The sequence below is a fragment of the Saccopteryx bilineata genome, chromosome 6 (assembly GCF_036850765.1).
Source record: "Saccopteryx bilineata isolate mSacBil1 chromosome 6, mSacBil1_pri_phased_curated, whole genome shotgun sequence".
Taxonomy (NCBI): Eukaryota; Metazoa; Chordata; class Mammalia; order Chiroptera; family Emballonuridae; genus Saccopteryx; species Saccopteryx bilineata.
The window spans coordinates 154,003,196-154,024,625 of record NC_089495.1 but is presented as its reverse complement, the minus strand read 5'-3'; the positions used below and the strand labels follow the sequence as shown (position 1 = coordinate 154,024,625).

The 21,430-nt window shown below is 46.0% G+C and overlaps 1 protein-coding gene across 3 annotated transcripts in view; it reads left to right on the top strand.

Annotated features, from left to right (window-relative positions):
* Window positions 1-9,272: 9,272 nt before the first annotated feature.
* Window positions 9,273-21,430, top strand: part of BPTF (bromodomain PHD finger transcription factor) — a 182,298-nt gene continuing 170,140 nt past the window's right edge. For all 3 annotated transcript variants that reach the window (XM_066235079.1, XM_066235077.1, XM_066235078.1), the window contains exon 1: window positions 9,273-9,915. In XM_066235079.1, the coding sequence (XP_066091176.1) occupies window positions 9,273-9,915 (643 nt within the window). The remainder of the gene's footprint in view (window positions 9,916-21,430) is intronic.

Sequence of the window (21,430 nt, the reverse complement as noted above, 5' to 3'; positions counted from 1 at the left end):
TTATAGATATTAGCATGTGAAGGACCCACAGAGATGATTTAATTCAGTGTTTTTCAACCTCTAGTACACAGACTGGTGCCGGTCTGCTAGAAATTTCATGCCAGTCCACAGAAGAGTTAATTGCTCTGATGTTGCAGGAAAATTATAGACCCAATGATCTTAGTTGAATTCACTTATGTTCAGGGTGATTTCTGCCTTAGTGGTCCTTGTAATAATTCTATTTTTACCAGTCCCCCAGTGTAAAAAGGTTGAAAACCACTGATCTTATCTAGACCTGCGCAATCAGCGATGGTGCACACTAGTGCACAGTAACTGAACTCTGGGTGGGTGGACGTGGTCATCCCCCAGTCCTCAGAGTGGCTGGAGCCTCTGGAGCAGTCACCTCTATTCATTATGTCCTCATCCTTTGATTGCCCTAAGAGAGTGGAATAGTGAGCAAGATGCCACCATTGGCAGCCAGATGCAGGCACATCATTGTTTGCTTGGAAATGGTGGAGGAACTTGTGTCCCAAGGACCCAAGGAGTATGGGGAGCAATCCAGTGGGGAAGGAGATGTAACTGTGTGTACACGCAGTGGGGGTTCTGATGCAGGCAGCTCAGAAACTCTACCTTCATGTACTTTTTTTTTTTTAATTTTTTTTATTTTATTCATTTTTAGAGAAGAGAGAGAGAGGGGGAGAGAGAGACAGAGAGAGAGGAGAGAGAGACAGGGGGAGGAGCTGAAAGCATCAACTCCCATATGTGCCTTGACCAGGCAAGCCCAGGTTTCGAACCGGCGACCTCAGCATTTCCAGGTCGACACTTTATCCACTGCACCACCACAGGTCAGGCCATGTACTTTTATATTAGATAATTTTGTCTGTTTATAGATAATTTTGTCTGTTTGTGACCGATGTGCCTGGGAGGTGACTGTTCTAAAAATGTCTTTATGTTCTGCAAATTAGAACTTCATTGTTATGTTGAAATACTAGCTATGAAAAAGATTGTATCGAAAATCTGCCAGAAATTTTATAAGCACATTTGTCAATGAAAGAAAAGAGCTTTAAATATAACAAATATAATTTCTACTATTTGACTATTTGAATGGTTATAAAAGATGGTTTAAAATTTTTTTTTACCAAATACTGTTACAGAAAGTTTCTTGACGTTTAAAAAGATCATTATTGGCCTGACCTGTGGTGGCGCAGTGGATAAAGCGTCGACCTGGAAATGCTGAGGTCGCCGGTTCAAAACCCTGGGCTTGCCTGGTCAAGGCACATATGGGAGTTGATGCTTCCAGCTCCTCCCCCCTTCTCTCTCTCTCCCTCCCTCTCTCTCTCTCTCTCTCTCTCCCTCTCCTCTCTAAAATGAATAAATAAAAAAAAATAAAAATAAAAAAAAAAGATCATTATTAAAGAGTTTCTTAGAAGACTGGATAAAGAAGATGGGGCACCTATACACCATGGTATACTATTCAGCTAGAAGAAATGATGACATCAGATCACTTACAGCAGAATGGTGGAATCTTGATAACATTATGCGGAGTGAAATAAGTGAATCAGAAAAAAACAAGAACTGCAGGATTCCGTACATTGGTGGGACATAAAAACGAGACTAAGAGACTTGGACAGGAGTGGGATGGTTACAGGGAGGGGGGGGAGGAGGGAGAGGGGGAGGGGGAGGGGCACAAAGAAAACTGGATAGAGGGTGACTGAGGACGATCTCTCTTTGGGTGATGGGTATGCAACAGAACTAAATGACAAGATAACCTGGAAATGTTTTCTTTGAATATATGTACCCTGATTTATTGATGTCACCCCATTAAAATAAAAATTTATTTATAAAAAAAAAAGTTTCAATCAGGAATCGCTTGAGCTATTTAAAACACAAACTTGAGAATATAAAGTTAGGTACCAGGATTCAAGTTTATGTTTCTTATTTAATAAAAAAGGAATTTCGAAAAGTGTTAGAAAATGCACTATTTAATATCTTGTCTCATGCTGTATATTTAACTTTAATTGTTATCATAGTTACATTTTATAAAGAAAAAATTTCATTTTTACCATATCTAGTATGCCCCTGTACATATTTCTCTAGTTTTCAGTTTTCAATGGGTACTATAATGTTGGGAGCTGTTCTGATTGGAAAGTACAGCTATAATCCAGCCCATTTACTTTATTTGTGAGGAAACGGGCTCAGTCAGGGTCTGGTGACTTGTCTAAGGTCACAGAGCTAATCACTTCCTTCCTAAAACAGCTCTCCTGCTGACTTCCTGAGTCTTAAACACAGGTCTGTGATATATCACTCTCCAAGTTACCCAAGTCTAAGTCAAATCTTGTTGACCTCTCTCTCTCTGTCATATCCCATTCAATCTATATCCTTTTCCAGATTGAAGGAATCCTCCACAATATGGGAGTTGAATCACCAGGTGTTCACCATCATGGCCTCCCCTGCAGTTAGACCCTGTCTCTGGGCACACCCTTCTCAGCCTTTGCACTGGAAGCTGGCAGTGCCATGGAGCAGTGCCCAGTGTCCAGTGTGGGTGGTGCTACCAGGACAAGCTGGACCTTGTGCTGGCAGCTACAGCATGCTGTCCTCTCCAGTTTTGTAGCCTGATTTTGGACACTTATTGGTTGCAAGTCTCCCAGTCTGGTTCTTGGGCACTCCCAGAGATTCTGGGAGCTTAAAGCAAGGAACATTCATTTCTGTTGCTTGCAACCAAGAACCAGATTGATAAAGAAATTGGAACCAGGCCTGACCTGTGGTGGCGCAGTGGATAAAGCGTCAACCTGGAAATGCTGAGGTCGCCGGTTCGAAACCTGGGCTTGCCTGGTCAAGGCACATATGGGAGTTGATGCTTCCAGCTCCTCCTCCCTGTCTCTCTCTCCTCTCTCCCTCTCTCTCTGTCTTTCTCTCTCCCTCTCTAAAATGAATAAATAAAATAAAATTAAAAAAAAAGAAAGAAATTTGAACCAAAGTGGTTGTAGGGGAAGTGGGGTGGGGGTGGTCTGTGACTGTCTTGTCTATTCTTCTGCAGCCGAAGGTAGAGAAAATGCATCTAGTGTTGAGCTATGAGTCTTAAACACCACATAACAACTTGAAGCAAAACAATTCAACAAAACTCCTTTGTCACTTGGGATTAAAGGCAAATCCTTAGAAGAGTGAGTGGCAATAGCCACAGAACTCTTAACAGATATGAGGAATCCAAGAACTGTGGGGTGGGGTGGTTTCTTCCTACAGTGCTGGATGCTTGCCAGCCCTCATTGGACTTAGAAAACTACATATAGCCCTGGCTGGGCACTCTGTTGGTTGGAGCATCACCCCAATGTACAAAGGCTATGGGTTCAATCCCCTGTCAAGGCACATACAGGAACAGATTGATGTTTCTGTCTCTTTCCCTTCCTCTGTCTCTCTCAAATTAATTTAAAAAGAAAACTACATATACCATATTGGTATGTGCTGCTTTAACCCATCTTCCAAGTGACCTGAAAGTTTGCTAATGTTGAGCCACAGCACAGGGTTAGAGAAGGTTCTTCAGCAGGTCCAGGCTGCAGTGCAGGAGCTCTGCTAATTGGTCCACGGATCACAGTGCACCCAGGGTGCTCTGTGTGAAGCCACCTGCTGTGATGCTGTACAGACCCATGGCAAGTCCCCAAAAGAGCAGCACTATGGTTGTGCTTAGGGCTTTAGAGCGAAGCCTTGCTCTCTTTAGCTAATATAATACTATTCATCTTTTGGGGAACTGTCCTTAAGTTGCTCCTGGACCTTTCCGAAGATTGAAAGCCTGACCATGGAGTACCAGGTGACCATGTAACCTATGCAGCTTGTCACGAACGAAGTATCTATTCACTTACCATGAAGTCCCAGTGGCAGTCCCTTCTCCAAGAGAATAGGGACTATATAAGGGCAGGTTCTGAGCAGACTCTGAGCAGCTCCACACCCAGTGCTTTACTCCCCTTTTACTGTCACCCCTCCCTCAATAACCTTCTGGAAAACTCCCATGACCAGGTGACTAAGTAGGATGACATCTGAACTTGGTTTACAAATGGCATCAGCTGGGGGTGAACTAATAGGTGTTAATAGCTGCACTAGGCATGTGGTCTTGAAAGGACAAGGGCAAAAGGAAATCTTCCCAGTGGGCAGAGCTTTGAGTTGTACTCTGTGGTTCTCTTTGCTTCGAGAAAGACTCTGTATCAATTCATGAGCCAAGTGGTCAAAGTCTTAGATAGATGAAAAAGAGTTTGGGAAAGAGAACATAGATGAATGTCTCAGAACAGACCTAGAGAGTATTTGTGTTCTGTATGGATACTTATCAAAATGTCTTCACTGCTAAAGAAGCTTTAATAAGTTAGTGGACAAGAAGGACCCACCCCGTAGATATAGGGCAGGTTCCTTCTCCAGTCAAGCCAGTGCCCACCTGGTGGGGTCATGAGCTCGTCATGGGCTTCTCCTCAGCAAGGCTGGCCTGGCTATTGCCACTATTGAGGGCCCATTTTAGAAGTAGTCATTGTCATGGATTCTTCTATCATGGTGCATACAGTGAGTCAACCACATTGGAAAGAGATTTATATTGAATTTGGATTTGCTTTTCCCACCAGCCATGCTTTAAACATCATCATGATACATGCGTTTACTGAATAATTTGTTTGTCATCATGGTATCTTACACATTGTGACATCTGTCTTAGTTTAGGCTGTTATAACAAATTACCATAACCTGGTGTCTTTTATTTTATTTTAAAATTTATTTATTGATTTTAGAGAGAAAGGGAGAAAAAGAGAGAGAGAAACATCAATCTGTTGCTGTTATGTACCCTGACCAGGGATTGAACTCACAACCTCTTCATATTGAGATGAAGCTATAATTAACCAAACTATTGTATCTGGCTAGGGCTAGACTGTCTTTTTGTGTGTGCATGTCTTATCCTATTTTGTTAGTTTGATTTATTAGATTCCACATATAAATGAAATCATATGGCATTTGTCCTTCTTTGACTAGGTTATTTCACTTAGCATAATACTTGTCAGGTCCATCCATACTGACTGGGTGTCATTTATTTATTTATTTTTGAGAGAAGAGGTGATAGAGATAGTGGGGGGGGCAGGAAGCATCAACTCGTGGTAGTTGCTTTTTTTTTTAAAGATTTTATTTATTCATTATAGAGAGGGGAGAGAGAGAGAGAAGGGGGTTGGAGCAGGAAGCATCAATTCCCATATGTGCCTTGACCAGGCAAGCCCAGGGTTTTGAACCGGCAACCTCAGTGTTTCCAGGTTGACGCTTTATCCACTGTGCCACCACAGGTCAGGTGGTAGTTGCTTCTTGTATGTGCCTCTACCAGGCAAGCCCAGGGCTTCAAACCCATGACCTCAGCATTCCAGGTTGATGCTTTATCCACTGTGTCACCACAGGTCAGGCTGGGTATCTTTTAAACAATAGAAGTTTAGCCTGACCTGTGGTGGTGCAGTGGATAAAGTGTTGACTTGGAATGCTGAGGTCGCCAGTTTGAAACCCTGCACTTGTCTGGTCAAGGCATATATGGGAGTTGATGCTTCCTGCTCCTCTCCTCTTCTCTCTCTCTCTCTCACTATCTCCTCTCTAAAATGAATAAATAAAAATAAAAATAAAAAAACCCAAAACAATAAAAGTTTATTTTTCACAGCTGTGAAGACTGGAAATCTGAGATAAGGGTGCCAGCATGGTTGGGTCCTGGTTGCAGACTACCAACTTCTTCTAGTGTCCTCACATGGCAGAGAACAGTAAGAAAGCAAGCTCTCTCATGCTCTTTCTCCCTCTCTCTTTTTTAAAATCTTATTTATTGATTTTACAGAGAGAGGAGAGGTGGAGAATGAGAAGGAGTTGCTTCACTTTTGTTATTGATTGCTTGTTGTATGTGCCTTGACCAGGCGAGCCTAGGATTTCGAATCAGGGACTTTATTGTTCTAGGTTAGCACAAAGATAGACCACTGTGCCACCACAGGCCAGGCTCTCATGCTCTTGTAAGGGCACTAATCCCATTCATGAGGGCCACACCCTCTAACCTCATCTAATCCTAATTATTTCCCAAAAGCCCCACCTCCTAATACCATCACATTGGGGGAGCAGGGGTTCAACATATGAATTTGGGGTGGACACAGTCAGTCCATAGCATCTGACCAAGGGAGTATTTAGGAAAGAAGTTAAGAAACTGGCTGTCTTATCAGATTCACTAGCTCTTTTGTGGACATGGATAACCAGAAGGGGTTGGCTTTATGAAACAGTAGAATGGCCCATGGAATACATAGCTCCTGAGCCAGCTGGAAGACAACTTGAGAGCCTGGATTCCACTTACACTTAGAGCCAGCATTCTGGAGGTGTTCATGTCCTTCCCCTGAGCTCCTTTTCTGTTTAAATGGGCAAGAGTCAGTTTCCGCTGCAGTTAAAAACACCAAGAATGCCTGACCTGCCTGACCAGGTGGTGGCGCAGTGGATAGAGCATCGGACTGGGATGCGGAAGGACCCAGGTTCGAGACCCCGAGGTCGCCAGCTTGAGCGCGGGCTCATCTGGCTTGAGCAAAGAGCTCACCAGCTTGGACCCAGGGTCCCTGGCTCCAGCAGGGCGTTACTCGGTCTGCTGAAGGCCCACAGTCAAGGCACATGTGAGAAAGCAATCAATGAACAACTAAGAAGTCGCAACGCGCACAACGAGAAACTGATGATTGATGCTTCTCATCTCTCTCCGTTCCTGTCTGTCTGTCCCTGTCTATCTCTGCCTCTGTAAAAAAAAAAAAAAAAAAAAAAAAAAAAAGAATGCCTGACCTGTGGTGGTGCAGTGGGATAAAGCGTCGGCCTGGGACACTGAGGTCGCCAGTTCGAAACCTTGGGCTTGCCCAGTCAAGGCACATATGAGAATCGAAGCTTCCTGCTCCTCCCCCTTCTCTCTCTCTCTGTCTCTCTCACTCCTCTCTCTCTAAAAAATCAATAAATAAAATATTTAAAAAAAACACACCAAGAATTACACCTCTCGTTGTGCCATCTATTGTACTTTTTATGGTAAATTGGCTTCCTCCACATATAGGGTGTGAACTCTGAAGGTTGTCACATTTTCTAACATTTTTCCTATAGTCCATGTGACTATACTTTACACAGTGCAGGGTACTGGTTACAACCTAGTAGATTCTGGGCTATATCTGAATTGTATTCCTTTTGATCAGTCTGAAGTGCTTTTTAAAATTGACTTAGTTGCCAACCTTTATTGTTGTTGTGTTTTTTTTTTTAATTTATTCATTTTACAGAGGCTGGGAGAGAGAGAGAGAGAAGGGGAAGGTGCAGGAATATCAACTCCCACATGTGCCTTGATGGGGCAAGTCTGGGGTTTCAAACCGGAGACCTCAGCATTCCAGGTCAACGCTTTATCCACTGGGCCACCACAGTTCAGGCTAGTTGCCAACATTTAAAAATCATGAGACTTCATATGTAATGCACATTTCTACCTCCTCTTCAAAAACTTGAAGATCTAGCCATTTTAGGCCCACTTTCCCACAGCTTCCCTCTTATTTAATTAACTTGTAGATTGATATTTAGAGGGAAGGGGGAAGAGACAGAGACAGAAGCATCAATTTGTTGTTCCACTTATTCATGCTGTCATTGGTTGATTCTTGTATATGACCTGACTTGGGATGGAACCAGTAACCTCAGCATGTCAGGGCCACACTCTAACCATTATAGGTCAAGGCCCACAGCTTCTTTCTTTAAACAAAACACATGCAGGCCCTGGCCAGGTAGCTCAATTGGTCTGAGCATCTCCCTAATATACATCAAGGTTGTGGGTTCCATCCAGGGTCAGGGGATATACAGTAATCTACCAATAACTGCATAAATAAGTGGAACATCAAATCAATGTTTCTCTCTAAAAATCAATAAACACATTTAACAAACAAAACACAGGCACTTCCATTCGACAAAGTCTCCATCTTGTCCACTTGATTCATTTTCCTTTTTAAGTGAGAGAGACAGGGACAGAGAGACAGAGAGGCACAGACAGGAAGGGAGAAAGATGAGAAGCATCAATTCTTTGTTGTGGCACCTTAGTCGTTCATTGATGGCTTTCTCATGTGTTCCTTGACGGGGGGGGGGGGGGGTGCTTCAGCAGAGCGAGTGACCCCACACTCAAGCCAGCAACATTGGGATTTGAACCTGGGGCCTCTGCGTCCTGTCCGTTGCTCTATCTACTGTGCCACTGCCTGGTCAGGCTAAAATTTCATCGTCTTGATTCGTTCCCTGGGCTAAGCGAGATGAGGCAATTTGTCACGTTCAGAAATTAATAAAATGTATTTCCTAATAACACAAATATGCATTTTGAAGTAGGCTTTATGCAAGAAGCCACCCTTTCTACTGCAAATGAGCAATTGAAAAGTTCTTGAAGGGAGTCGAGTTTACAGCTGTAATACTGGGAACGGTGGAAGGACACTGGAATGTTGTAGTTCGTTCTGGAGTAGATGGGAGGATTTTCAGGTGGGTTCTAGGTTCTAATGCAAGGAGTTTCCGAGTGACTGTCCCTCGGGTTCTGGCAACCTGGGGCGTGGTTCCTGGCACAGCTCCCAAGCAGTTGTCACTGGGATCAATTCAGGACTCTCCAACAAGAAAGCTCCGTAGTTTCACATTTCTGGGGGTTCGTCTGCCCGCCCCTCAGTTCATTTCCCTCCACGACACTCCCTCCGGCTGCTGCAGCATCAGTTCCCCTAGGGGAGCGGGAGGAGGGCACATGTGGCGGCTCCCCCGCCCTCCTCTCCGAGGGAAAGGGTGACGCGGGACGGAGGCCCCGCCGAGGTGGGCTCCAGCGTGGGTTTCGCCGATCTAACAGCCTCCCGGAGCTTCGCGCGCGGGCACTTTGCAAGGGGAAGCGCCCCTCGGACTGCTCCGCCCGCGTCTGCGGCCCGCCCGCGCCGCGCGGAGGCGTCCCGGGCTCCCCGCCCCCGAGTCGGCGCTCCCGCGCTCCCCCTAGCGGCCGCCGCGCGGCCTCACTCCGTCCCAGGCTCGTCGCCGGCGCAGCTCACGTGACCGCGCTCCGGGCCTGCGGCCGCTGTCGGTTCCCCCAGTCACCGAGCGAGAGGGAAGAAACAAGATGGCGGCTGAAGGCGATCCGGAGCGGGGCCCCAGCAATTCGGACTGAGCCTTCTCCCTCCACCAGCTTCCGCCGCCCGGGCCCCTCCCGCCCGGCCCCGCGGGCATCCCCGCCCGGCCCAGCGCCCCCCACCACTCCCCTCCGCCCGCCCCTCCCCTGCCGCTCTCCCTGCTCCCCCCGCCTCGGCTCCGACATGAGGGGCCGGCGGGGCAGGCCGCCCAAGCAGCCCGCAGCACCCGCTGCGGAGCGCTGCGCCCCGGCCCCGCCGCCGCCGCCACCGCCGCCGCCGCCGCCGCCGCCGCCGCCCACGTCCGGGCCCATCGGGGGGCTCCGCTCGCGACACCGCGGCAGCAGCCGGGGCAGGTGGGCCGCCGCCCAGGCTGAGGTGGCGCCCAAGACGCGGCTGGGCTCGCCCCGGGGGGGCGGCGGTACCCGCAGGAAGCCCCCGCCGCCGCCGCCGCCCGCCCCCCCCAGCGGCGGCGCCCCGGGCCGGGGGGGGCGGGCCGGGGGGGGCGGCAGGACAGGCGGCGGCGGCGGCGGCGGGGGCCACCCGGCCCGGAGCCCTGCGGCCCGCAGGGCCGTCAACAAAGTGGTGTACGATGACCACGAGAGCGAGGAGGAGGAGGAGGAGGACATGGTCTCCGAGGAGGAGGAGGAGGAGGAGGACGGCGACGCCGAGGAGACCCAGGCTTCGGAGGACGACGAGGAAGACGCGATGGACGAGGACGACGAGGACTCCGATTATCCGGAGGAGATGGAAGATGACGACGACGACGACGCCAGTTACTGCACGGAAAGCAGCTTCAGGAGCCACAGCACCTACAGCAGCACTCCAGGTATCGCCCAGCCCAGTCTCTCGCTGCGGACTCCTTCCCCGCCGCTTGCGCCCTCCCCCCGGCTCGCGCCGTCTCCGGTCCCCCCACCCCCTCTCCCAACCGAGGGGACACACCGACGGCACGGCAAGTGACCGAAAACTAGATTTACCAGAGGAAAGAGCCGCATTGTTCAAAATGGAGATTGCATTGTTGCAGTTTGCAGGCCACACGCTCGCTCGCTTTTTCTCTGCCCCCCAGCCCCCCTCGTGTTCCTCTTCAAAATTGGTGCCAGTGCCGTCAGTGGCTCCGTCGGGCAGGATAGAAACTTTGGCCAACGCGTATCCATGGCATTCGTTTTTCTCTATCCTTGTGTTGGTCTGTTTTTTTGGAAGGGAAGAAGCCTCTTGTTTTGCAGACCTCTTTGCATTTCTAGTGCGGTTTCTTTTAGGTTTTTATTATGTATCTGTTCCTTAAAAGGCAATGAAGGGTTTGGACAGGTTGTGGCACACACGTAACGCACCCACATCCACACCACTCACCCACCAGGCTTTTCTTCCCACCCCTTGCCTTCTGGTTGTAAAGGAAAGTTGTGTTGAGGAAATGGATCAGTTTGGTTTAGTTGGTGAGCCTTATCTGGTACCGTGTTTGTTTTTATTCTTGAGTGGTAATGGGCTCGTTCCACATTTACTGGTGAATGGCTGGTTAAAAAGCAAAACACAAAACCAAACAAAACGAAAGCAAACGTGTTAATTGATCCGAATCAAAGTGTTTTGGTGAAATCTAAAAGAAAGCTAAGAAATAGTAAGAACACGCGTTTTATTGCTTGGAGCCCTTTGCTTTGCCTGAGAAACGCTGTTTCGTGCCACCTGTTGCAGGAAATGAACTTCTGGACCAACTTGTAAGTCACACAGCAAAAGTATAGCGGGATTTATTAGAAAATCCCATTTTGAGGGCTAGAAGTCCTGAATCTGTAATGAATTTCTTCATAGTGACTCCTGTTTTCTTACAGATAGTTTTTCTGAACTAGTGGTGAGATGCTTCTTTTTTCAAGCACACAATTGCTGCTTTGTATTAAATACGTAGTTGTATTTTAATAAATTGTGAAAAAAAGCATAACTTGTAGCAGTAACCGACAAGGTTGTTTTCTTTATGTTTATTAATTTCGATTAACTAAATTAGGATCCAGTTTTAAGAGTATTTACAAAGTAAAGTTTGGGGAAATAGGATCTTAAAGTAAGGTGTGTCACTTGTTTTTATTTTTAAAGAGACTAGGGTAGTAAAAGTGGTTAAATAAATTTAAATGTTTCTGTATTTTATACATGCCTAAATACTTATTGGAGGAGTCTGAGTAATTAAACCAAACGTAATCCCATTTGTATTGTCCTAACAGCAAGTGAAAAAGTAACAACTTTGCCTGACTGTAAGAACATCTGCCTGTCTTGTTGGGGGACAGTGGGGTAGGGCTGGCTGGAGAATGAAGGGAATGAATTGTGTCAGATATTTATGTCTTGTATGTAGTGGAACTGTGCCACTTTTCATTTCTTGCCAATTTGATTTTAGTACATTTTCTATAGTTATAGTTTTTGCTTTAAGAAATTACATGTGGTCCTCTTCACCAAGAGCCCAGAATTGAAAGACCTATGACAGTGTAGTTCAGCTAATGTTCACTTGTCTTTGAAGGCCTAGCAGATAATATTTAGGATTGATAGCTGTGTATATGGTGAGTTAAATTAAAGTTTGTGGTTGTTTTTTTTCTATTTTTTTTTAACATTTATTGAGCATTTATTTTTAGCAAGAGAGACAGGGACAGATAGGGACAGACAAGCAGGAAGGGAGAGGAGAAACATCAATTCTTTGTTATGACACCTTTGTTGTTCATTGATTGCTTTCCCATTTGTGCCTTGACAGGGGTGGGGGGGTGATTTCAGTAGAGCGAGTGACCCCTTGCTCAGGCCAGTGACCTTGGGTTCAAGCCAGTCACCTTGGGCTTCAAGCCAGCAACCCTTGGGCTCAAGCCAGCACTATGGGGTCATGTCTGTGATCCCATGTTCAAGACAGTGACCCCACACTCAAACTGGTGAGCCCATGCTCAAGCTGCCGACCTCGGGATTTCGAACCTGGGTTGTCTGTGTCCCAGTCCAACACTATTTTACCGTGCTGCTGTCTGGTCAGGCTTTATTTGAGCATTTATTATGTGCTAGGCCCTAAGGTAGGGACTTGGGAAAATAAAATGAGAATGATTACAATTCTGATATAACTAATATTTGTATATTTTGTACTTATATGACATTTTGATTTTCTTAATGACACTTATAGTCTACTTGTGTATATTTGTCCTATCTTTATATGAAAATAAGAATTATATATCCTTATCTAGTTACCTTATTATTAATCTTATATCCTGCATTTCCTAGCATAGTGTCTTGCATGTAGCAGGTGGTCATCAAAGATTGGTTGGATAAATGATTGTTAGTAGGTGAGAACTTGCAATAGATAAAGGCTTCTTTTTTTTTTTAAATTGGTTTGAGAGAGAGAAGAAAGTGTGGGGAGGAAAAAACCTCATTGATTTGTTCTATTTCTTTCTTTTTTTTTTTTTACAGAGACAGAGAGAGTCAGAGAGAGGGATAGACAGGGACAGACACGAACGGAGAGAGATAAAAAGCATCAATCATTAGTTTTTTGTCGCGACACCTTACTTGTTTGTTGATTGCTCTCTCATATGTGCCTTGACTGTGGGGCTACAGCAGACCGAGTAACCCCTTGCTTGAGCCAGTGACCTTAGGTCCAAGCTGGTGAGCTTTGCTCAAACTGGATGAGCCCGCACTCAAGCTGGAGGCCTTGGGGTCTTGAACCTGGGTCCTCTGCATCCTAGTCCGAAGCTCTATCCACCTCGCCACCGCCTGGTCAGGCTGTTGTTCTGTTCTTGTTTGTGCCTTGACCTGGATCCAACCCCCAACCTTGGTGAACCAAGATGACACTCTAGCAGGCCAGAGCCAATGGGTGCCATAGTGCCTAAATATTTTGGATTTGAGAAACTAAAAATTGATCTAATTAGATTTTTTATTTTTATTTTTATTTTTGTATCTTTCTGAAGCTGGAAACGGGGAGAGACAGTCAGACAGACTCCTGCATGCACCTGACCGGGATCCACCGGGCATGCCCACCGGGGGGCGATGCTCTGCCCCTCCGGGGCATCGCTCTGCTTTACCAGAGCCACTCCAGCGCCTGGGGCAGAGGCCAAGGAGCCATCCCCAGCGCCTGGGCCATCTTTGCTCCAGTGGATCCTCGGCTGCAGGAGGGGAAGAGAGAGACAGAGAGGAAGGAAAGGGGGAGGGGTGGAGAAGCAGATGGGTGCTTCTCCTGTGTGCCCTGGCCGGGAATCGAACCCGGGACTTCTGCACGCCAGGCCAACGCTCTACCACTGAACCAACCAGCCAGGGCCTAATTAGATTTTGACAGACCATGAATGTTTTTAGTAGCGGAGTTGTGTATTTTTTTAAATTTTTTAAAAAATTTTTTCATTTTTAGAGAGGAGAGAGAGAGACAGAGAGGGAGAGAGAGAAGGGGGAGGAGCTGGAGGCATCAACTCCCATATGTGCCTTGACCAGGGTTTCAAACCAGCGACCTCAGCATTTCCAGGTCGGCGCTTTATCCACTGCGCCACCACAGGTCAGGCGGAGTTGTGTGTTTTGATCTGCTATTTCATACTGTCTGCCAGGGATTTTCCTTTCTTTATTGAATGTGGCCATTAACTTGTTTGATGTTTTACTTTTGAAACACATCTCTAGATTATGGTAAAAGGGATGATACATTTTGTGTTCTAAACTGTTAGAATATGTCCACTTGCCTAGAATGAGTAACAGTGCATGGCAGTGAGTTGATCAGGCTAAGTACTAATTTCATTAACTAATTAAAAATTTTTTTTGTCTGTACTTAAGACAGTACTGCCTGAACTGTGGTGGCGCAGTGGATAAAGCGTCGACCTGGAAATGCTGAGGTCGCCGGTTCGAAACCCTGGGCTTGCCTGGTCAAGGCACATATGGGAGTTGATGCTTCTAGCTCCTCCCCCCTTCTCTCTCTCTGTTTCTCTCTCCTCTCCCTCTCTCTCCTTTCTATAAATGAATAAATAAAATAAAATAAATTAAAAAAATATTAAAAAAAAAAAGACAGTACTGGGAAGAAGGCTGTCAGGTAAATGTTGTATGTGTGTATGCTTTGAAAGTAAAAACATTCTAGGGCTGGTTTAAGATACAGCAAAAGCACGTAAAGAAATATGATTGGTGGGTTTGAATTCTCTGTGCTCTCAAAGCTAAAAAGAGGAATACACTTTATTGGTACTTTAGAGTAGTTTCTGTAGACCAGAATGTTGTGTTAAGTACTAATGTTAAATTCCTAGTATAAGAAATAACTCATTAATCTATTCCTCTATAGAGTACTTTTTAGGTAATATAACTGTTGATGATGAAAAGACATTGGTTGATGTTACTAGCTTAATTTTCTAAAAGCATACATTTAAGAATGTTTATTCAGTGAAAATTAAATGTTTTCCCTTTATGGAGAAAAACTTTAAATGAGTATGTAAGGTACTCACATGACATGGCACTGTAGGGATGACAACTTGTTAATACAAAGTTGTAATCATCTAGTTTTGCTTAAGCTAGAGGTATTTGACTAAATAAGGCTTTCATTTATTTTTTTTATTTTTTATTTTTTTATTGTTCATTTTTTAGAAAGGAAGGGGGGAGAGAGAGGAGAGAGAGAAGGGGGGAGGAGCAGGAAGCATCAACTCCCATATGTGCCTTGACCAGGCAAGCCCAGGGTTTCGAACCGGCGACCTCAGCATTTCCAGGTCGACGCTTTATCCACTGCGCCACCACAGGTCAGGCCGGCTTTCATTTATTTTTATTGTTAAAATTCAAAGTTATTTCAGCCTGTAAGTTTTATAACATACTTTACCAATACCTTGAGAAGGATTGTATGGACAATCTATTTTGACTCGGTATTTGGTAAAGTGTGACAGTACCTTGAAATCAAGTATTTGCTAATTTAAAGAACTGAAGTCAGCCTTGGCCAGTTGTTTCAGTGTATAGAGCATCTGCCTGGTGTACGGATGTCATGAGTTTGATCCCTGGTTCAGGGCACACATGACAAGTGACCATCTACTTCTTTTCCCCTCCCTCTCCCCCCTTCTCTCTGTCTTCCCCTCCTGCAGCCAGTGGCTCAGTTGGATTGAGCATGGGCCCTGGGCGCTGAGGCTAGCTTGGTTATTTGAGGATCAGTCCCAGATGGGGGTTGCTGGGCGGATTCTGGTTGGGGCGGGTGTGGGAGTCTCTCTCTCTTCCTCTCACATAAAAAAAAATTAAGTCATAGGTGAAGTAGAATAGTTCTTGCATTTAACTTGTGTGGGACTTCTGAGAATACTTAGCTGTAGTCTTGAAATTTGTAACTTCTGACTACAGAAAGCAGAAGTTCTGGTGATGTCTTGGGAAAGTTAGTGATTTATGTTCTCTAAGGATCATGACAGTGGAGATCCATGGTATAGATGCCATGAATGAACTGTAGATTTATGCAGCAGAATTTGTGTTGCTGATTTGGTAATATTTATTTCCATCAGTGTCAACCAAATAGCTTTTCAGTATATGTGTAATTTCTGATTGCTACAAGTGAGGTGCAACGGGTAATGGAGGTTTATTTATTTATTTATTTTTATTTTTTATTATTATTATTTTTTCTGTATTTTTCTGAAGCCGGAAATGGGGAGAGACAGACAGACTCCCGCATGCGCCCGACCGGGATCCACCCGGCACGCCCACCAGGGGGCGATGCTCTGCCCACCAGGGGGCGATGCTCTGCCCCTCCGGGGCGTCCCTCTGTTGCAACCAGAGCCACTCTAGCGCCTGGGGCAGAGGCCAAGGAGCCATCCCCAGCGCCCAGGCCATCTTTGCTCCAGTGGAGCCTCGGCTGCAGGAGGGGAAGAGAGAGACAGAGAGGAAGGAGAGGGGAAGGGGTGGAGAAGCAGATGGGCGCTTCTCCTGGCCGGGAATTGAACCCGGGACTTCTGCATACCAGGCCGACGCTCTACCACTGAGCCAACTGGTCAGGGTGGTAATGGAGGTTTAAAGGAGGTTAAGATGGTACCCTACTGGAGGAGTTGGTGTGGATGTATGTTTCCTGGATAAGCGTGGGAACAATGAAGATGGACAGGTGGAGGGAGGGAACAGCCTGCACTAAAGGCCCTGATTTTTTTTTTTTTTTTGTATTTTTCTGAAGCTGGAAATGGGGAGGCAGTCAGACAGACTCCCGCATGCACCTGACCGGGATCCACCCGGCACGCCCACCAGGGGGCGACACTTCGCCCATCCAAGGCGTCGCTCTGTCGCGACCAGAGCCACTCTAGTGCCTGGGGCAGAGGCCAAGGAGCCATCCCCAGCGCCCGGGCCATCTTTTGCTCCAATGGGGCCTCGGCTGTGGGAGGGGAAGAGAGAGTCAGAGAGAAAGGAGAGGAGGAGGGGTGGAGAAGCAGATGGGCGCCTCTCCTGTGTGCCCTGGCCAAGAATCGAACCCGGGACTTCGCACGCCAGGCTGACGCTCCACCACTGAGCCAACCGGCTAGGGCCTAAAGACCCTGATTTTAAAGTGTGGGCAGTCTTAAGTAAACTTTTAGCAAAAGCCTGAGTGTGTGAATAGGAAATAAACTGTAGCCTGACTGGTGGTAGTGCAGTGGATAGAGTGTAGGGATGCCGAGGTCCAAGGTTCGAAATCCTGAGGTTGTTGGCTTTAGCGTGAGTGAGCTCATTCAGCTTGAGCCACACGTTTGCTGGCTTGAATGTGGGATCATAGACACGATCCTGTGGTTGCTGGCTTGAGCAGGGGGTCATAGGCTTGGCTTGGGCCCTCTGGTCAAGGTATGAATGAGAAGCAATCAGTAAACAACTATGAACTAATGCTTCTCATCTCTCTCCCCTCCTGTTCCTTTCTGTCTCTCTTTAATAAAAAAGCCTGACCTGTGCTGGTGCAATGGATAAGATTGTGTACTTGGAATGCTGAATTTATCAGTTGAAACCTTGGGCTTGCCTGGTCAAGGCACATATGAGAAGAAAAGCAACAACTTAGGAGTTGATACTTCCCGCTCCTCCTCCACCTTTCTCTCTATCTTCTCTCTAAAAATCAATCAATAAACTAAAAATGAAATGTTAAAAAAACAAACCTGTAGAGCTCCATTGTTGGGCAGGATGTGCACAAACAGACTGGAGCATTTGTATTTTGGCTAGATCAGTGGTCTGCTGTTATTTTTCACTCCTGAAACACCCAAAGGACATGTTAAATTGCCATCAGCATGAAACCAAATCAAATCAAATCAAATCACAGAGATACTCTTCCACTGCTGCAGCCAACTCTTTCCCCTCAGGTTGAGAGAATTACTGGAGCTCCTCCCAGTCTGTTTTATGTGGGTGTTGGGGAATCAATCAGAAGATCTGGAAACAAGTGGGATATGATTTCAGTGTGACGTTAGGAAGTTTAGCATAGCTTCTGTTCTGCAGGATGGATTGGAAGAGGACGAAATAGATGGTAGGGATCTGGATGGGTTCTGTAGCAGCCCTGGATGGAAGATCAGTTCAGGAAGTACTTCAGTGTTCTCTAGGCTTCAGCAACCTCAGAATTGTAGACAGAGGAATGCATCAGGATGCTTCTGTAAGAATGGTAGTGCTTTCAGTAGCAATTAAAGTAGGAATTAAAGGTTATAAGGGAAATTAATGAGGTCTGCTTTCGGGTATCAGTACCTGAAGAAGTTAAACATGGGGCCCTAGCTGGATGATTTAGTGGATAGAGTGTTGTCCTGGCATGCCAAGGTCGTGGGTTCCATCCCCAATCACTGCACATATGAGAAGCAACCAGTGAATGCACAACTAAATGGAACAACTAAGTGGAATGAGTTGATGCTTCCCCTCCTTCTTTCTTCCTCCCTTTCCCCCTACCTTCCTCTCCCTTTCTCTCTCTCAAATTAGTGGGGGGAAAATAGTTAAACATGAGAATTAAAAGAAAGAAAATGAGGGCCCTAAAGAGTTATTGAAAAGTTGGGCAACATGATCTATGGAGCAAAGAGGTATGTCTGAAGTATGCAATAATCAATAGTCTTGTGTTGCTCACCCAGTCTTCTGGTGTGTATTTGGAAGTGGAGCTCTGTATTGAAATGTATTTTGCAGCAGGATTGGGGATGGTAGGGCCAGGAGCTCTGGTCTCTTGTTAGGTCCTTCTTTCCTCTTCAAGACCCTGTATCCTTTCTGTGACCACAGGTTCTTGGAGGTGGCATGCAGGGGGTGAGAAGGTGGTGGTAATAATGGTGGGGGACCAGTAATGTGGGTGACATAGATGGGAGCAAATCCTAGCAGATGCCCTCTTTGCATTAAACAGAGTCCTCCTTCCCTGTTCCTTAGCTAGATTCTAATCCCAGTTCTTGGGAGATACCTTCCCAGAATAGTGTTGCTCACCTTGGTCTCGCTTCTCTTTGAATACCTACTTATGGCAATGATAATCTCAACTTCATAATTTATCAAGGACCCTCATTATTCTAATTTTTTTTTCATGCTCTTGGTTCTTGAAAATAATAAGCCTCTGCCTGGCTGGATAGCTCAGTTGTTTAGAGTGTCTTCTCCTGATATGCCAAGGTAGTGGGTTTGATCCACGGTCGGCATGTACAAAAATCAGCCAATGAACTTGACCGGTGGTAGTGCAGTGGATAAAGTGTCGACCTGGAAGAGTGAGGTCATAGGTTTGAAATCCTGGGCTTGCCTGGTCAAGGTACATACAAGAAGCAGATGTTTCTTGCTCTTCCCCCACGGGCTTTTCCTCCCTCCCCTCGCTCCTCTGTCTAAAATCAATAAATAAAATCTTTAAAAAAAGAATCGGCCTGACCTGTAGTGGTGCAGTGGATAAAGCGTCGACCTGGAAATGCTAAGGTCGCTGGTTCGAAACCCTGGACTTGCCTGGTCAAGGCACATATGGGAGTTGATGCTTCCAGCTCCTCCCCCTTCTCTCTCTCTGTCTCTCCCTCTCCTCTCTAAAATGAATAATAATAAAAAAAAATTAAAAAAAAGAGTCAACCAATGATGTTTCTAACTCTCTACTGTCCTTTTTCTCTAAAATCAATAAAAAAAGTAAAAAACCTCAGGCTTGATTTTCACCTGGTGAAGGTCTTGCCGTTGTAGACGCCCACCATGCCGGGCAGAATGATCCCATACCTGTGTCTTCGCCACCTCGGCTTCTTGGTCTGCGGCACCTCCTTTCTGGCCCTCACCCTGGTGCTCCTGTAGCAAGTGCTACTTCCTTCGCCCACCCAGGTTCAGCCGCTGCCCAGTGTGGGGTCCTGTGCAGGTGCGGCTGCTGCTCCGAGGAAACGCCTAGCATGTGGTGGAGATAAGCACCACTGGCGGTGAACTTCCTGAAGGTTCGCTCTCTTCTGCTTCAATTCTGGAAGGTTCGCTCTCTTCTGCTCCACTTCCGCTATCCTGTCATTTTTTCGGGAAGGGTGTTCCTTAGGATAGTTTTTATTTTATTTATTTTATTTTATTTATTCATTTTTAGAAAGGAGAGAGAGAGAGAGAAGAGAGAGAGAGACAGAGAGAGAGAAGGAGGGGAGGAGCAGGAAGCATCAACTCCCATATGTGCCTTGACCAGGCAAGCCCAGGGTTTCGAACTGGCGACCTCAGCATTTCCAGGTCGACGCTTTATCCACTGCGCCACCACAGGTCAGGCAGGATAGTTTTAAAACAAAGTTCTCTTAGGATGAAAGACAGCTGGATTGTCTGAGATCAGCCTGAAGAATTAATTCCAGTAGGATTTATCGGAGAAGAACCAGTGTGAGTGGAGTCATACCATTGATTTTCACAGTGTCAGTGTGAGGACTTGTGCCAGGCTTTAGAGACATATATAAGCCAACCCAAAACTTTAGGTTATCATGATGTATGAGAATGTGAGGATTTTATTTTATTTATTTATTTTTTAATTTTGTATTTTTCTTAAGTTGGAAACGGGGAGGCAGTCAGACAGACTTCCCGCATGCGCTGGACCAGGATCCACCTGGCATGCCCACCAGGAGGTGATGCTCTGCCCCTCTGGGGCCTCGCTCTGCCACAATCAGAGCCATTCTAGCGCCTGAGGCAGAGGCTACAGAGCCATCCTCAGTTCCCGGGGAAACTTTGTTCCAATGGAGCCTCGGCTGCGGGAGGGAAGAGAGACAGAGAGGAAGGAGAGGGGGAAGGTTGGAGAAGCAGATGGGAGCTTCTCCTGTGTGCCCTGGCTGGGAATCGAACCCGGGACTCCTGCACACCAGGCCGATGCACTACCACTGAGCCAACTGGCGGATTTTAGATACAGTATATCTTTTATGAATGTGAAGGTTTTAGAGAGGAAGCAGGTGGTATAGAGATTTAAAGAGTGAAGAATCTGCTACCAGGCTTCATGGTTTTGAGTCTAGGTGCTGTGATGCTGGGCATTTTGCTCAACTCATTGCTTTATTTGTAAAAATGGAGATACGGTGCCCGACCAGGCAGTGGTGCAGTGGATAGAGCGTCGGATTGGGACCCAGGTTCAAAACCCTGAGGTCGCCAGCTTGAGCGCAGGCTCATCTGCTTTAGCCCCATGATCAAGACACATATGAGAAAGCAATCAATGAACAACTAAGGTGTCGCAACGAAAAACTAATGATTGATGCTTCTCATCTCTTTCCGTTCCTGTCTGTCCCTATCTATCCCTCTCTCTGACTCTCTTTCTGTCTCTAAAAAAAAAAAAAATGGAGATATGGTATTTAATTCAAGGTGCTGTGATGGTTAAAAGGCTTAATGTATATGAAATGCCTGGTTCAATAACTATTAGCTATTTACTATCTGTATTTGTTCCTGAGCTGAAGATAGAGATTCTTTGATGATACAGAGATCTTTCTTAAAGTGTGTGGAGGTAGTATTTTATTCTTTTTTTTTAGACTTTATTTATTCATTTTAGAGAGAGAGAGAATGAGGGGGAGGCGCAGGAAGCATCAACTCCAATATGTGCCTTGACCAGGCAAGCCCAGGGTTCCGAACCTGCGACCTCTGTTTCTGGTGGTTGCTTTATCCACTGTGCCACCACAGGTCAGGGTACTATTTCTTAAAGCTGTTTTAATGTGTATTTTTACTTAAATGTGGTTTTCAAAATATTTTTATACCTTGTGAGTTAGTTGACAGCTTTCGATAGGATAAAATACTACCTCCAGCCTGACCTGTAGTGATGCAGTGGATAAAGTGACGACCTGAAATGCTGAGGTTGCTGGTTTGGAACCCTAGGTTTGCCTGGTCAAGGCACATATATGAGTTGATACTTCTGCTCCCCTCTTCTCTCTCTCTCTCCCCCTCCCCTTTCTATCTAAAAATGAATAAATAAAATAAAAAAAACTTTCCTGGATTTTTCCTGACCAAGTGGTGGCGCAGTAGATAGAGCGTCGGACTGGGATGCAGAAAACCCAGGTCGAAATCCCGAGGTCACTAACTTGAGCGCAGGCTTA